The sequence below is a fragment of the Apodemus sylvaticus genome, chromosome 22 (assembly GCF_947179515.1).
Source record: "Apodemus sylvaticus chromosome 22, mApoSyl1.1, whole genome shotgun sequence".
Lineage (NCBI taxonomy): Eukaryota > Metazoa > Chordata > Mammalia > Rodentia > Muridae > Apodemus > Apodemus sylvaticus.
Genome location: NC_067493.1, coordinates 54,335,681 through 54,351,372, shown reverse-complemented (window position 1 = coordinate 54,351,372; position 15,692 = coordinate 54,335,681). Strand labels below are relative to the sequence as shown.

Genomic DNA, 15,692 nt, shown 5'->3' with positions numbered 1-15,692 from the left:
AAGAGGCTGCCCTGACTGGTCTCTGCTCTGACTGGTGCCTGCCCTGACTGGTGCCTGCCCTGACTGGTGCCTGCCCTGACTGGTGCCTGCCCTGACTGGTGCCTGCCCTGACTGGTCCCTGCCCTGACTGGTGCCTGCCCTGACTGGTCCCTGCCCTGACTGGTCCTGACTGGTCCCTGCCCTGACTGGTCTCTGCCCTGACTGGTGCCTGCCCTGACTGGTGCCTGCCCTGACTGGTGCCTGCCCTGACTGGTGCCTGCCCTGACTGGTCCCTGCCCTGACTGGTGCCTGTCCTGACTGGTCCCTGCCCTGACTGGTGCCTGCCCTGACTGGTGCCTGCCCTGACTGGTGCCTGCCCTGACTGGTGCCTGCCCTGACTGGTCCCTGCCCTGACTGGTCTCTGCCCTGACTGGTCCCTGCCCTGACTGGTGCCTGTCCTGACTGGTCCCTGCCCTGACTGGTCCCTGCCCTGACTGGTGCCTCCAGATCAGAGCAAGGCTGCTCTCCTCTCACTCACCTGGCTTCCGGCCGCAGAGGTAGAAGGCCAGTCTGTCCGTCAGCTCGTACTGTATTTCTACGAGGCGTTCTGCCAGCTCATGGTGCCCTCCTTGCCTACCAAGAGAACAAAGTACCATTGACAGAGCTCCCCGGCCCCGCCGAGTCAGGGCGTCTGAGCACTGTGCATGGCTGCCTATCACAGTCACATTCAGTCCCTCTGTACGCTGGAGCTCCCTCCCAAGATATCTTCTTTCCTTATGGTGGAAGAGAGTGCATGCACTTTTTATGCACTTAAAGACTTATGAGAGGGATAAAAATTGACTTCATTTAACGAGGTAATGGAAGAGGTTCTCAATAGCTAACTGGAGTGTTCCCAGAATATTGGCCCTTGGGAATTCTGAGTCAGTCAGGACAGGATGGCCCCAGGCGTCAACATTCTGGAGAAGTCCTTCCTTCACATGATCCTGATGCACGCAGTCAGTCGGCCTCAGATCAGTCTAGAGATCAGAAATCACTTCAAGGGCTTCATAGCAGACTGAGCCATGCAGAGCTCATCCCTGTGGCTACTTCTGCCTCTCCATCAGCAGGAAACAGCGTTTGCCTTCCCTAGCTCACAGTCAAGCTGCTTGGACCCTTTCGGCGCGGAAGTTAACTGTTCCGCTGAGGCAGTACCCCATGTAAAGTGTACAAGAGAAGCTGAGGTGAATGACAGAGTGTCTACTGAGGAGTCCAGATATCTTCAAAGACCAATCTAGCTTTAGCCAGTTTCTCTCTCCACATAATACTTCCTGACCTACTATGCACACCAGTCCACCAGACAGCTTCTCAGTTTGCATCGGTGTGCCTGGCAGAGCTCGCTCTCTCAGGGCTGGCATGGCAGGACCCCAGAGCTGACGAAGCACTGCACTCCTCTGACAGCCCCACACGTCGCTGTTCCCCATCCCATCTCTGTGGGGATGAACTCTGTCCGTTCCTGTCTTCCACCCGACTGCCTTTCCTCTCTAAAGGATACTTCAGCTCCTCCTCCACAGGTTCATATTCAACCAGCTCCTCAAAGATCACCTGAAGTAAGGAATCACTGGAGCCACCACAAGGAAACCCTATGTTCACTTTCTGCACGGATGCAGGCCCGTGTGTGTGGATGCACATGCATCTGGAGGCTCAAGGTCTCCCCATCACAATCTTCCTTGACCACTCTCTACCTATCACTGAGGCAGGGTCTTGACTGAACCAGAACTTGATGGTACAGTTAGTCTTGCTAGTCTGCCTCCTACGACTGTAACAGAGTCAGCCCACTCCCACATGGCATGCCTGTGTGTTCTGAGCATCTCAACTCCGATCTTCATGCTCGCACAGTGAGTACTTTAATTAGTGGGCTGTCTCCACAGCCCCTAACATGCTCTTTAAAACGGATTATGTGTGTGACTGTGAGTGCATCACGGCATGTGTGTGGCTCGGGGCCGACTTCTGGGAGTGGGTTCTTGCTTCCTGTCCTAGTGATGGAAGCAGGCCCTCTGCCGTGCTGCACACGCCAGGACAGCCGGCTCACGCTTTATGACTCTGCTCTCTCTGCCACTCATCTGGCTGGGTTTACAGATGTGTGAGCCACACCTGGCTTTTCCTTTGGACTCTGGGGACCACACTGAGGTGTTAAGGCAGCAGGGCTTCTCCTGACTGAAGCACATGTGCTCCTTAAGACCCACAGTCAGCCACACAGCACAGCAGGAAGTCTGATCTGAATTCAAGGCTGACCTGTGTTACAAAGTCATACTGCAGTCTTAAAAAGGAAAACAAAACAAAACATAGCTGTCTATTTTGACAATTCATATATAGTTGCCTCAAGTTTTTCAAGTTGTTATTAATCATCTCTTCCAGAGAACTAAGTGCTAGGACTCTAGGACAGACTTTGTCATTTCCCCTTGCATTCTTTATGAAGTAAAATGTGATTCTCCATAGTTAATAAAATAACAGGGAAAAGAAGGAAAGCCGTCCACCCATCATCTTCCATCTTAAATCTGCAGGTCTCAAGACGGATGAGGCCCCATGAAGCCCCCTGCAGCCCCAGATACTGAGGAGGACATAGTAACAGGCTGGTCCAAGGCCTGTCTGTCTTAACCTTTCCTACAGACGACAGGCAGGCCCCATGGCACTGTGCCGTTTCCAACCCAGGTCTGTTCTTCATGCTTACAGGAAAGCATACCACACAGTGAGCGTTTCCCCAGCCTTCTCTAATTCTTTAATTCTTAAAATTAAGATGTATTGATTTGTATGTATATAATGTTCTGCCTGCCCGTCAGTGCACAGTGTGTGTGCCTGGTGCCCTCAGAGGCCAGAGAGTGCTGGGTCTCCTGAAACTGAAGTCAGGGGAGGCGCCATGGTGCTGGAAACTGAATCCCAGGTCTCTGCAAGAGCAGAGTCTGAACCAGTGAGCCAACTCTCCAGCCACGCCCTCCCCAGTTCCGGATCCCTGCTTGTACAGCATCACCTGAAAACCACTGTGCTGTGACTACGGGTGTTAACCCGAGCGAGGACGCTGCAGTCCTCTCATCTAGCCTGTCTCAGCTGACACACATCTGAAACATCTTCATCAACAAATTAACAGAATATAAATCTTCAAAGGGGCTAAATACAAGCTATATCCAGTGCACTTGCTCAGCAAGGAACCCATGTGGCACAGCGCGACCCTCAGCCCCTCACCTTGCATAATCGACTGGCGTCTTCCCGCTGGAGTCTTGTGTGCCTGGGTCAGCTCCGTACACCGCCAGCAGTTCAGCCTGTAAAATCTGTCCCGCTTTGGAGGCAACGTGGAGTGGAGTGCTTCCTTTTTCCTGAGAATTATTAATAAGAAGTAGACAAAAGAGCAAACTAAGCAGACCTGGACTATCCAAACATAACTCAGTTTCAGTCTAGTATCTGAATAATTGACATTTTCGTACAGGATGAAAGAAGTTGGCTTGGGCTCCTAAGGACAACAGTCTCAGACAGGTCTCAAGATTCCCTGTGCGCACACTTGAATGGAGTTGCTGAAAAACAAACAGAAACAGAGTCCTCGTCAGAAACGTCAGGAGGGATGTGCCAGGGCTTTTGGCCATGTATTCTAACACACTCTACAACCATCAGTAACAGGCCTTTATCAACACTCTACCTCAGTAGCAGGCCTTTATTAACATTCTACCTCAGTAGCAGGCCTTTATTAACAATCTACCTCAGTAGCAGGACTTTATCAACACTCTACCTCAGTAACAGGCCTTTATTAACACACTCTACCTCAGAAACAGGCCTTTATTAACACACTCTACCTCAGTAGCAGGCCTTTATTAACACACTCTACCTCAGTAGCAGGCCTTTATTAACACACTCTACCTCAGTAGCAGGCCTTTATCAACAATCTACCTCAGTAACAGGTCTTTATTAACACACTCTACCTCAGTAACAGGTCTTTATTAACACACTCTACCTCAGTAACAGGTCTTTATCAACACTCTACCTGAGTAGCAGGACTTTATCAACACTCTACCTCAGTAGCAGGCCTTTATTAACATACTCTACCTCAGAAACAGGCCTTTATTAACACACTCTACCTCAGTAACAGGTCTTTATTAACACTCTACCTGAGTAGCAGGACTTTATCAACACTCTACCTCAGTAGCAGGCCTTTATCAACACTCTACCTCAGTAACAGGCCTTTACTAACATACTCTACCTCAGTAGCAGGCCTTTATTAACACACTCTACCTCAGTAGCAGGCCTTTATTAACACACTCTACCTCAGTAGCAGGCCTTTATTAACACACTCTACCTAAGTAGCAAGCCTTTATCAACACTCTACCTCAGTAACAGGCCTTTATTAACACACTCTACCTCAGTAGCAGGCCTTTATTTGGCTCAGAAGATGGGGGAGGGGAGCATTCTTTGTTGTCTACAATGGCTGCAGGCTGCAGGCGGGTCAGTCAATTTTACCAACGAGCTGAACTGCAAGGTCAATCTGCCCAAGTGCAGGACTTTCCAGTAAGAGGCAGAACCATGAACCAAGCAAGAAGCACTTGAAAGGAGGTGGTTTGGGGGGATGGATTTCAAGGTCTACTTCCTTCTAACTGTGTGTTCTGAGGAAAACTCTGAGCAGTGGGACCTGGATGCTCCGGTGCCCTCTGCCAGCCAGGTTCCTGTGTAGACCAAGTGAGATGGGAAGTGATTCAGAACTCTGATGCTGCTACACTACACATCCTTAGCTGCGGCCACAGCGCCAATCCCAGGGCTCCAGCCACCCGCAGCCCATGCTGCCCACCTGCTTATGCACTCACTATCCGCCTGCACTGTTGTCCATCCACACAGCGCTTTGGCTAGGTTACTCTTGGTGGGAAATAGACCTGTGCACACTAAACCGAGAGCACCACAGCAATGCGTTTAAACTCCCAGAAGCACACCGCTGTCCTTCAGGGCTCCTCCACAACTCTCCTGACCGGCTCATGGGGCAGAGGAGCCTGCCCTCTGGGAACAGGGGCTTTTTTTAAAAAAATCTTATTTTTAATTATACACATGTGCACATCAATGTACATGAGTGCAGGTGCCAACAGAGGCCAGAGTGGTATGTGGCTGTGGGCCATCCGCTAGGGGCCGTCTGCAGGAACAGCGTGTGCGCTTAACTGCTGATCCATCCCTACAGCCCAAGCCATCGCCGCCGCAGGTCGCAGCCTTCTTTTGATGCTTATTACTTTTACATACACACACCCTTTTACACAAGGCCTCACTGTAGCCCTGGCTGGCCTGGAATTCACTATATAGAGCAATCTGACCTGGAATTCAGAACTATCTGCCTGTCTCTGCCTCCTGAATGCTGGGGACTAAAAAAGATGTGTGCCGCCACACCTAGCTATGTTTTTTATTTGGTAAAACAGGAAACCACTTAGTGACTAGGACAGTTACTGGCACATATGTCTGTGCAGAATTCTGGTTGTGCTGCGCTCTGCTGAGTAAACAGAGTTCAAAGCTCGGCTCCAAACACTGTGAAGTGAATGTCTCCAGCATCCACAGCCATAGAGAAAGCACCTCACGGTGCAGCAGGCAACGCTGTGCTACAGCTCTGGACACGCACTGCCTGCTGAAGACCCCCTAGCCTTGAACCTGGAAAGCGGGAGCTCTTGCCCGGCCCCCTACTGTCCTTGTCTCTTTTAGATCCTAGGTTGCCCTCTAGAAATACTTCTTCAAAGTGGCTTTTATTTCCAAGTAAACTTACCAAGTTCTACGCGAAAATTGTACTGAAAAAGTACAAATTAATCAATTAAATGAAAATAAAAGAGGAAAATAGTACAGTTTCTTAGACACTATCTCCCTTTGTCTAGTATGTCCAGTGGAGGAGTGAATGCCATTTAAAGGCGAGGCGTCAGTTAAAGGCTTGAGAGGATGTCTCTTCCTCCTGAGACCGCTTTGAGGGACACAGCCGTCTCCCGGCCCCACAGATGCAGGACGCGCCCACCTTGCTGAGGTCTTTGGCAGTCACGCTGTCGTCCTCTCGGCAGGGCAGTCGGTGGACGAACGCTAGCATCTGATACTTGGCTCTGATGAACTCTGCTTTATTGGGGCTGGTTTGAAAACAAACAAGAACACAGCTCACCTACAGCTCTGGCAGCTTCTCATTCTTCGTGCTGTAAGAGGAAGCAGCGACCCCCATGCACCTCAGAGTAGGCCGAGCAAGAGCAAGGCTGGATCCACCACCCGCCTGAGCTGACAGCGCATACAATGCCTGCACTCTACAGCAGCTCTGCTCCTTTTACCTTTCTCCACTGGGCACCTCGAGGAGGCAGCCTTTAACCCTGAGCTACAGGCCAGGCACCCCCAGAATGCAGCCATAAGCCCAACTTTTCGGCTTCATCTAAATGATCACACCTGGTCCCCAAACCCTGGTCTCCAACTGGAGAAATCATTACCTTCAATTGGGTACACAACAAAAGTTATGGCTCCCCTGCCCCGTCTGCCTTCCCAATGGCAAATGTCCCAGGCACAACCCACAGCCCCTTTGGAGGCTGATCAAAATAGCCGCATTCCTTTCCACAGGGCCATGTGTTGTGAAGAAATACAAGTTACAGACATTGCACTCACTGGACTTTATCCTGTGGATTAGCTTTCCGTCTCCCACTCATAATAGAAGCAGGGTCCAGCAAAGAATGCTCCCATATAGAATTAGCACCGTTGTTATACAAGGTCTCAACCATCTGAAAACAAGAAGCACAAAATGACATTTTATTTCCACAAATATTCAAAAAGAATCATTAACAAAAATGAAAACATAATACTACATTAGAAACACTCCACTGTGCGGTGGTGGCCCACGCCTGTAATCCCAGGACTCTGGGAGGCAGAGGCAGACTGATTTCTGAGTTCGAGGCCAGCCTGGTCTACAGAGTGAGTTCCAGGACAGCCAGGGCTACAGAGAAACCCTGTCTCTAAAATAACAAATCCAAAAAACCAAAAACCAAAAACCAAAATCCAAAAAAACCCAACAACAACAAAAAAGATACACTCCATGTCTGGGGACCGCCCCACACTGCCACGACTACATGGTGAGACCGGGTCCCAGGCCATCACTGTCCCTGATTGGCAGTGAGACTGGGGCTCCATATGGGACTCAGCTCCTCAGCACATACTTACAAACTGAAGGAAGGAAACTGGTGCTTTCAGGTGGCATTTCCTGCCTGAACACACGCTGTTTTACCATAGTGTGCCCCACTCACTTAATACTTTTCATTAAATTCACCTATTTAAAATATTTTGTTAATAATTATGTCAATTTCCTTGTACGTGATTAATAAAGCAATGCAAAAAACACATACCTGAGTGCTAAGCTCTCTCACACCCACTGTGGTTCATGACCCACCCTTTAGAGTCTGGTGCCTTAAGGTCAACCCTAGCATTTCCAATTATTCATCTCTGGACCATTTGTAAATTCTAGAACTGTGAACAAAGGCAGACCTGGGCGAATCACACTAACCCTTACAGAAGAGAATGGGCCTTCGGACACTTCTAACTGAAGTCTCCTATGTTTGGTTGGGAGCCTAGCCTTTAAAGGCTGAGCTATCACCACAGCCCCGAAGTAGAGCTTTTAATAGACGCCTCTCAGCTTCCTTTCCAAGCCCGACTCCTGGCGATGCCCGGATGCCCGGCTGCTGCTGCAGCTCCTGGGGCTTCTCATCAGTAATCCGAGCCACTTGCTTTGGCACCTTGGTCTGTGGGAGTTTAAGGGGCTGTGGTGCAGCTGTTACAGATTTACTGAGATGTGTACTAAGACAAATATCGCAAAATACAGGATTCATCCTGAGTTCCAGGAGTATGTATATCTCAAACAGAAGTACAGGGAATATGACATCAGATCCCAAATAAGACAAAGACCCCTGGCAAGTGTTAGGCATGCAATCCAAACACGCTCACTCCGTCTCTGCCTAAGAGCAAGAGCTTTTTAAAAAAACTTTCAGATGTTTAAGCAATTTCTGAGGAATCCCAGTCTGTGCTTCTATCAAAGCACAAAAAAAATGTTCTAAAAATATGAACAGGTACTCAGGAATTTGCCTGTTAATGAAATGTTTCTGGATCATTTATTACAGTTTATAGGAAAGAAAGACTTTTTAAAAATAATTTCTGAGGGCTGCAGACATGGCTCAGTGTTAAACTAAGCAATTTTTGCTCTGGTAGAGGACCTGGGTTTGAGTCCCAGAAGCCATGTGCTGGGTCACAACTATCTGTAATTCCAGTTTCAAAAAATCTAATGCCCTCTTCTGGCCTCTGTGGGCACATACACAAACATTTATACTTATATAAGAAATAAATCTAAAAAAAAAAAAGATTTCTGAAGTTGGGTATAGTAGCATATACCTTTAATCCTAGTACTTAAGAAGAGGCAGGTGGATATCTGTGAGTTCAAGGCCAGCTAGGGCTACATAGTAAGACTCTTGTCTCAAACAAACAAAACAAAAAAAAACCTACAACAATTTCTAATGAAAAATCTAGAAAGCCAGCAGTGAAAATGCACTAGAAAATTTAAGCTTTTATTGACCCAGTCTACTGATATATCTGTCTAAGTGTAACTGAGTTTGGGGCACAAGATTACATTAGGTGAGCAAAGAGAGAACAGATAGTGATTTCAATGCACAACACTTTATACTATACATAGAAATGGTGGGATGATACTTACTTGTAATCAAAGTAAACTTTTACAAGACTTAAGATGTACAGTAGGCAGTGTTTTCATTGTTAAAAAACAATCCCTAAAACATAATTTTCACAGAATTATGAGAATTCTTCCTATTGTTTACCTGAAGCAGGGTTGGAGGCCACGGTGTGTGTTTAAGGTGCCTCACTTGGGAGATATGGCGCCCCAGGCTCCGATGGACACTGCAACACTCGTCACATATCAAAGTTCCCCTATTTACTGATGCCCAGGAAGGATCTGGAAAAAGAACAATACTTCAGTGGCAAGGACACCAATTGGTTGCTATGTAGAGGGATGGCAAAAGATGACTGCCATTTAAGAAAAAAAGCAGAGCGTGGTTGTGTTGTTTTATATGCTCCTCAGCATAGGAAACTGACGATCTACCCACCCTGACTGATTGCTCTGCTGACTAGACCGACAGCCTCACACAGCAGCCTGGATGTGGGTGCACACCACAGACACGTGCTCTCAGGGAACTTGAGTTAGAACAGCAGATGGAGGGAGCAGGGGTGGGTCACTCCACTGTTTGCTTGCAGCACGGAGCCTGAGCCTGGGGCCTTCTCCAGGCTAGGCCAGCACTCTCAGGCTGACCACCAGCTGGGTGACCACAGTGAGTCCCTTTTTGTGAATAACAGAGCAGTGACCAGACAGTGGATTATTTGCATAACAGCAGCTAAGGTGAATGCTGAACTTATCGCTGCCCAGAGCAGGAAGTCCAGACCCACAAGCCCAGCTCCCGTGCCCGGGGGCAAGCAAGGGTGGTGAGATCTGCTCAGACAATGCTCTATGAGAGACAGCACCCTTGTTTTAGACCACCTGATGGATCTGAAGGAAGGTGCTTCAAATGAACAGACGTAAAACAAAATGAATGGTATTTTTGGTTGAGTAAAATACCTCTTTCCTTTATTTATTTATTTATTTATTTATTTGGTTTTTTCGAGACAGGGTTTCTCTATGTAGACCTGGCTGTCCTGGAGCTCACTCTGTAGACCAGGCTGGCCTCAAACTCAGAAATCCGCCTGCCTCTGCCTCCCAGAGTGCTGGGATTACAGGCGTGCGCCACCACCGCCAGCACCTCTTTCCTTTAAAATCCCGCAAAACTTCACGCAACCTGTCATACAAGGAATAATTCACACTAGGTGGTTAGGATGGATCTGGGTGAGTGAACTGAACCATGAGACTCCATTCACCAGACTCACGTGTGATGACATTAGGTGCTACAAGGGTTACATTTTAAAATTCTTCAATGTCCACAAAAATCTCTGAAATGCATGTAGATCATCTTTACCATTTTTAAGTTTATGCCAATCCTTTCAAACCATATAATGAAAAGTTACGATCTCAATCAAGGACAAACCCTGGGAGCCAGAGTGTACGGTGGTGAAGAGGGTGGGTTATGGAGACAAACAGTCCATGGTGTGAATCCCAACCCTACCACCACCTCTTGTGCAATAATCCGAGTTAAGCTATGTCTCCGAGTGTCCTCACTGTGGGCCATCGCAGAATAGTGATGTATCCTACAGGGGGGACAATGTAAAGAATAAAATAATGTGTCTGTCTGTCATCGCCGCACAGGAAAGGAGCATTTTAAATGAACTAGATTCATTAAAAACAAACAAAAAATCAGGGCTGAGGGTGTGGCTCTCCTGGTGATTGTGAGGACCTGACTTTGATCCCCAGCATGCAAAGGCAAACAGATGTAATCACAGAGAAGCATCTCCTCTAAACAAAACAGAAAAGGTTTCAGCCAGCTTTACCATAGGTGCTGGCAGCCATTCTCAGGTGGGAAGCAGCAGACACGTGACCCCCCTGCTTTCTACAGCAAGGGATTACAGTTAAGACTGGACGCATGGCTTCTCGTTTCATGTTCAGAGGTCCACAGGAAAAGGACAGCAGTGTTTTAACTCCCACTACACAATGGTCTCCACTAATCACTTAAACACCATGGATCAGAATCCCATGGAAAGAATACAGGTGGCAGGTAAAATAATATTTAAGCTTTTATGCATGAGGTTGGGTGAAGCCCTTCCAGTTTCATCTGGAAGGCAGGACTTTTTAATCAGGTTACTTGAACACCACAAATAGACTTCAAAAATATCTGTGCCCTCACCCGTCTCATGCAAGCATTGTTGGAGAGAGTTGGGTATCTGAGCATGTACTGAGAAGGCCTTAGCATGAGGATTTCAAAGGCTCGCTCCTACAGGTGAGCCTTCGCCTGAGCTGCGCACAAAAGGCAGCACACATTCCTAGTTGCTCCTCACCCTTTGAGGTAGTCTCATTCTATTCAAAACAGGAAGGAAGTGACTCAAGCCTTTCTATCTAGATTTTGGCACTCAAGACTTCTAATATGAAACAACAGAAAAGGTCCTGAAACACCACAAATGCACAAGAGGTATCCAGGCACTAGGGGAGGCAATCTGCCTCTGTCATGTACCAGCTCCAGGAGACTAAGGAACACGCATCCCAAGAGGAAGTTTGAAGTTAGACAAGAATCAACGGAACACAGTCAATAAAAGGAGGAAGCGGAACAAACATCTTTAGAGAAATGGTAGTTTGTATAAACCTGGCTTTCAGATAAACCACCTCTGCCCCAGCCTCTCCTTATCTTCCGATCTGTTAACCAGTAAGGACCTAGGGTCATGAAATAACCAGTACAGGTTACCACGGTACCACTTAAAACCAGTCCCTGCTTCCAAAGGACAAGATGAAGAGGAAAATCAGTTGCAAGCCACTGATGTGCAATGTCTTAACTACGACTGCTTACTGAACACTGCTGCACCAGGAAAGCCATCTGATATTTGACTTCAAACCTGAAAAGTCCAAGAACCAGAACAAGCATACACACACACAAAATCCGAATAGAGACCTGTCAGCCAAAGCAATTGGGTTCAATTACAATCTGAAGATCCAGTCTTCAAATCCAAATCCTATCTGCAGTAAGAACCGTTTTGGCGGTTCAAAGTCGCTGAGTTTACACTGCGAGCGACAAGTGTGTTAGTTTGGTAAGACTCTGAAGCCAAACTGTAGCTGAAGGAACCCCAAGAGTTTTGAACTGAGTTATCCTACAAAGGAGACGATCCCCAGGGTATATATCCATTGACCACTGTGCATTGGCACTGGCGATAGTTTCCAGTGGGGGGGAGAAAACCGAGGAAATCAAGGTTTGAGCAAGAGAAGTCATCAGTCCAAGGTCATCCAGAGGCAAAATCTGGTGGGAACTCGGATCCTCAAAGTTGCGCTCCCGCCCTGGGGCAGTCGGTCCCCCTAGGAGCGGCCACCCGGAGCAGGGCAGTCCTCCACCCGGGGTCCGTGGGGCGGCGCAGCGGGCGGTCGCGCACCCGCGCGGGCCGGGAGACCGGGAAGGGGAAACACCTGCAGCCTCCGGCCGCCCGCGTCTGACTCCTGTCACTGGCCTTCCGGGGCCGCCGGTCCCGTCCCGTCCGGTCCCGTCCCGCCCCGGACCCGGACCCTCGGTCTCTGCGCTCGGCCGGGCCGCGGGAGGGAGGGAGCCCCGAGCCGCGCGGCTGACGGGCCCCGACGGTCTCGCGACCCGGCGGCCCGGGGGTCGGAGTGACTGGGCCGCGGTGAAGCTCCCGCCCGCGGGGACCGCCCAGCCAGGGGTCCCGGCCCCGAGAGCGCGGCGAGCGGGCCCGGCGTCACTCACCAGGCCCGCTGCAGTCGGCGCACACGTCGCTGCTCCGGAGCCGCTTCGACATGGTTCCCGCTTCACCTGCCGAGAACCCCGCGACGGCAGAGGCGGCGGCTGCGCTTCCGCTCTAACGGGTCCCCCGCGGGCGGCGCTGACGGCGCCTCTCCCCTCACAGCGCCTCGCAGCCCTGGCGCACTACGCAGGCGCGGGGCGACGTCCTGTGGAGCCCCCGCGGGTCATGTGACCGGAAAGGGCACGCTTCCTTTTCGCCATATTGAATGAGGGCAGAGGTCCGCCCAACCCTCCCGTGCCTGTCTCTAGACGTTCTCGCAACCGCGGGGTCTCCCTTTTGGGACGTGATTCCTTGTTCCGGGATTGATTAGAACCACAGGGGGAAGCAAAACCTTGTGACAAGAACTTTATACATATAATCTCCCGGAGACAGCAGTTAAGTTTATTTAATCATGTCTAGAAGAGGCCTTAGAAGCACGGGTTCTATTTAATGTGACAGATAATTGCCACGCATTCCTCCATTAGAGCTTGTGGGTACCATCTTTATGTTACTGCGTCCTGTTTTAGCTTCATTCACTCTTCAAGGACTCCACACCCGAGGAGAATGCACTAGGTCGGTCAGGATTCTTGGACAGCCAACTCACTCATCTGAAAAGCTGCTTGTGTATCTAAAGCCAATAAGGAAGAGGGGGTGCTTGCAGGTTGCACTGAAGGACTTCGTGGCATTTGTAAACATCTGGGAAGACACAGCACTTGGCTCTTCGTTGTGTCGAGAAGATACAGTGCCTGACGCCGTAACCCTGTGCATATTGTGGGTCAACCTGGATACTCTATTAGTCCTTTGGGCCACAATCCTAAATCTGAATGGTTTTTGAGTTTAATGAGATTGGTGCGGGATAAACCTTCACAGCAAGGAATTATAGCCGAGTTGGGAATTCAGACAAAACAGTGGTTTTTCAACTGGGCGGTTTTCCTCCTCCAGAGAAACACCTGCCTCTGTCTGGAAACCGTTTTGGGGATAGTGAATGCTGATGGTATTGAACGCCACTCTAATTTACAAAGCATCAGATGACCTCCGTGCACAGAACCACCCAGTTCAAGCATTCCAAAGTTTAAAAGCCCACACACACAACTACCCCGTTATCCGGAGGGTATCTGGTACCACCCCTCCAGGTTCCAGTTCGCTCGTGAAAACGAGTTCTTGTTGCCCCCTTAATGGTTTCGGACCAATCGTGGAAGGCGGCAGAGGGAGGCTCCAGCCGGATGGTTTGGTCCAGGCCTGCGCGCGCACCCCCGGGCTGCTGAGCCGATGGAAGACGCCCGATTGTGGAGCGCACCACCGGAGGAGTCTGGGCAGGGGGCAAGAGTCTGGGGGCGCGCACCGTGGGCTTTGCGCGTGGAAATCTCGGACTTCCCGAGCGCCCCGCGGTGCTACAGAACGATGGATGTCGTGTGTCCATGCGTGGGGGCGCGGCAGGGCAACGTGGAGCGTGGCTCGGGCCCGTCGCGGCGCTACGTCCCCCGCCGCGGCGCGTGATGGAACGCCCCGCGCACTTCCCTGTTCGGGGCGGTTCGGCCGGCAGCAGTCGGTTCGCGAGCTGTCAGCGCGGGCGCGAGCGCGCGGGGCGCGGGGTGGGCGCGGCCGAGCGGGTCCCCGAGCCGGTCCCCAGCCCGGCCCGCGACCCCGGGCCTCCCGCGCCGCCCGCTCCAGACTCTGAGGCCCTTGTCGTCCGCTGCGCCCCGCACTCGCCCGCTCGCCGCCCTCTTCTCGCTCTCCGGCCGGTCGGGCGGGCCCCCGAGACCCCGTCGGGTCCAGGCTGGTGGCAGGCGGGCGGTCAGGCCCGGGTGGCGGCCTCCTCGCCATGTCCTCGGCCCGCGACACCAGCAGCCGCTTCCCGCTGCACCTCCTGGTCTGGAACAACGACTACCGGCAGCTGGAGAAGGAGCTGCGGGACCAGGTGAGGTGCTCGGCGCGGAGTCTGGGTCGGCTCGCCTCCGGAGCCCCGGGATCCATCGAGCGCTTACGGTAGATCGGGCTCAGTGCCGGGGACTTTTGGTCCATTCTCCTTTTTCTGATATCACTAGGAATGGGATTTCATTATTCCACTTGACCGGGAAGGAAACTGAGACCCCAGAGCTTACTTGCCTTGCGCAAGGCGCAAGGCCATCAGGCCAATGAGTACCACGTTGGGCTCTTTCATCGCAGGCCGGCTGGCCCCAGAATTCACCTTTAAGCTTTATGGCCTCGAAGACGGAAGAGCGACACACACACACACACACACCTACCTACCTACCGTACTCCACCCGCCCTGGTGCTGGGGAAGAGCTTGGTTGGCTTCGGTGGCCCGGTTCTAAGTGTCTTGTGACCTTGGGCAAAGCAGTTAGGTTCCGGGGCCCACTTTCCTTACCCATAGGATGAGGATGTAGACGGTAACGACGGAAAACCCAGTACTTGTCTAAATTGTTGGGTCTGGGCTGGGCCTAGGAATCAGGGTTTTAACGAAGCTCCCCAGGGGTGCTTGGTTTAAGTTAGAGAATGTCTGCTGCTCACTACTCTTAAGAACCCCCCTGTTCTGAAGTGCTGTGGTTTTGTTGTTGGTTTGTTTGTTTTTGTTTTGAATATTATCACCTCTCTAAATCAGTGATTCTCAACTGAAGATGATAGTGAACGTTTAGCAGTGGAAAGAGATGAGATGTTTTGGGTTGTCATGCGTGACTTGAGGGGCGGGTAGAGGCCAGAGACCCCGCTGTGCCCTACGGGGGGGGGGGGGGGGGGTTCAAGGCAGCTACCAGACCACAACAGAGTGATATAGGACTCCAAGTGCTAGTAGAGCCTTCCTTGGGAACCTTTGCATTATCCAAAGCCTTATTTCGTTTGTTTGGGTTTCCTGGTTTTTCTTAGTTTTTTTTTTGCTTGAGACAGGGTTTCACCATGTAGCTGGCCCTGCTTAGCCTGGAATTCACTGTGTAGCCCAGGCTGGCCCCTAACTTGGGGGAGGGGTAGCCTCCTGAAGGCTGAGCCACCCATCTGGACTGAGTCACCTGCCATTAATGGCACTACAGTCATTTCATTAGGCCCTGGTGCCTTGAGTTACTCTCTAACTTGTAGCAAATGAGATAAGGATTTGTAATTACTCCCAGAATCCGCCATAATTGTTACTTACTGTTGGCTTCATTCATTCATTCATTCATTCATTCATTCATCTTAGCCAATGTGCCAGAGACTTAACACGGACTCAGTAATTGTTTCATACCATTGGTTTTTTTGAAAGGTAGACAATGGGCCGGTTCCATAACCTGGCACCATTGGAACAGTTCTACTAAGTGTCTGGT

General features: G+C 50.5%; 2 protein-coding genes across 11 annotated transcripts in view; one reads left to right on the top strand and one right to left on the bottom strand.

Moving 5' to 3' along the window:
• Git2 (GIT ArfGAP 2) overlaps positions 1–12,547 on the bottom strand; it is a 45,653-nt gene extending 33,106 nt beyond the window's left edge. For 6 of the 8 annotated variants that reach the window (XR_007975136.1, XM_052169052.1, XM_052169054.1 and 3 more), the window contains exons 1-7: positions 12,363–12,547; positions 8,802–8,935; positions 6,595–6,707; positions 5,972–6,077; positions 3,435–3,521; positions 3,196–3,326; positions 518–612 (exon numbers count right to left, since the gene is read on the bottom strand). Coding sequence is in view for 7 of the 8 variants with exons in the window: in XM_052169052.1 (XP_052025012.1) it covers positions 518–612; positions 3,196–3,326; positions 3,435–3,521; positions 5,972–6,077; positions 6,595–6,707; positions 8,802–8,935; positions 12,363–12,414 (718 nt within the window). In the remaining variant the exon portion in view is untranslated. The remainder of the gene's footprint in view (positions 1–517; positions 613–3,195; positions 3,327–3,434; positions 3,522–5,971; positions 6,078–6,594; positions 6,708–8,801; positions 8,936–12,362) is intronic. The other 2 variants (XM_052169055.1, XM_052169058.1) reach the window with 1 other exon arrangement.
• Positions 12,548–13,918: 1,371 nt separating this feature from the next.
• Ankrd13a (ankyrin repeat domain 13A) overlaps positions 13,919–15,692 on the top strand; it is a 30,542-nt gene continuing 28,768 nt past the window's right edge. Inside the window, exon 1 of one of the 3 annotated variants that reach the window (XM_052167538.1) lies at positions 13,919–14,317. In XM_052167538.1, coding sequence (XP_052023498.1) covers positions 14,222–14,317 — 96 coding nt within the window. In that variant the 5' untranslated portion in view covers positions 13,919–14,221. The remainder of the gene's footprint in view (positions 14,318–15,692) is intronic. The other 2 variants (XM_052167536.1, XM_052167537.1) reach the window with 2 other exon arrangements.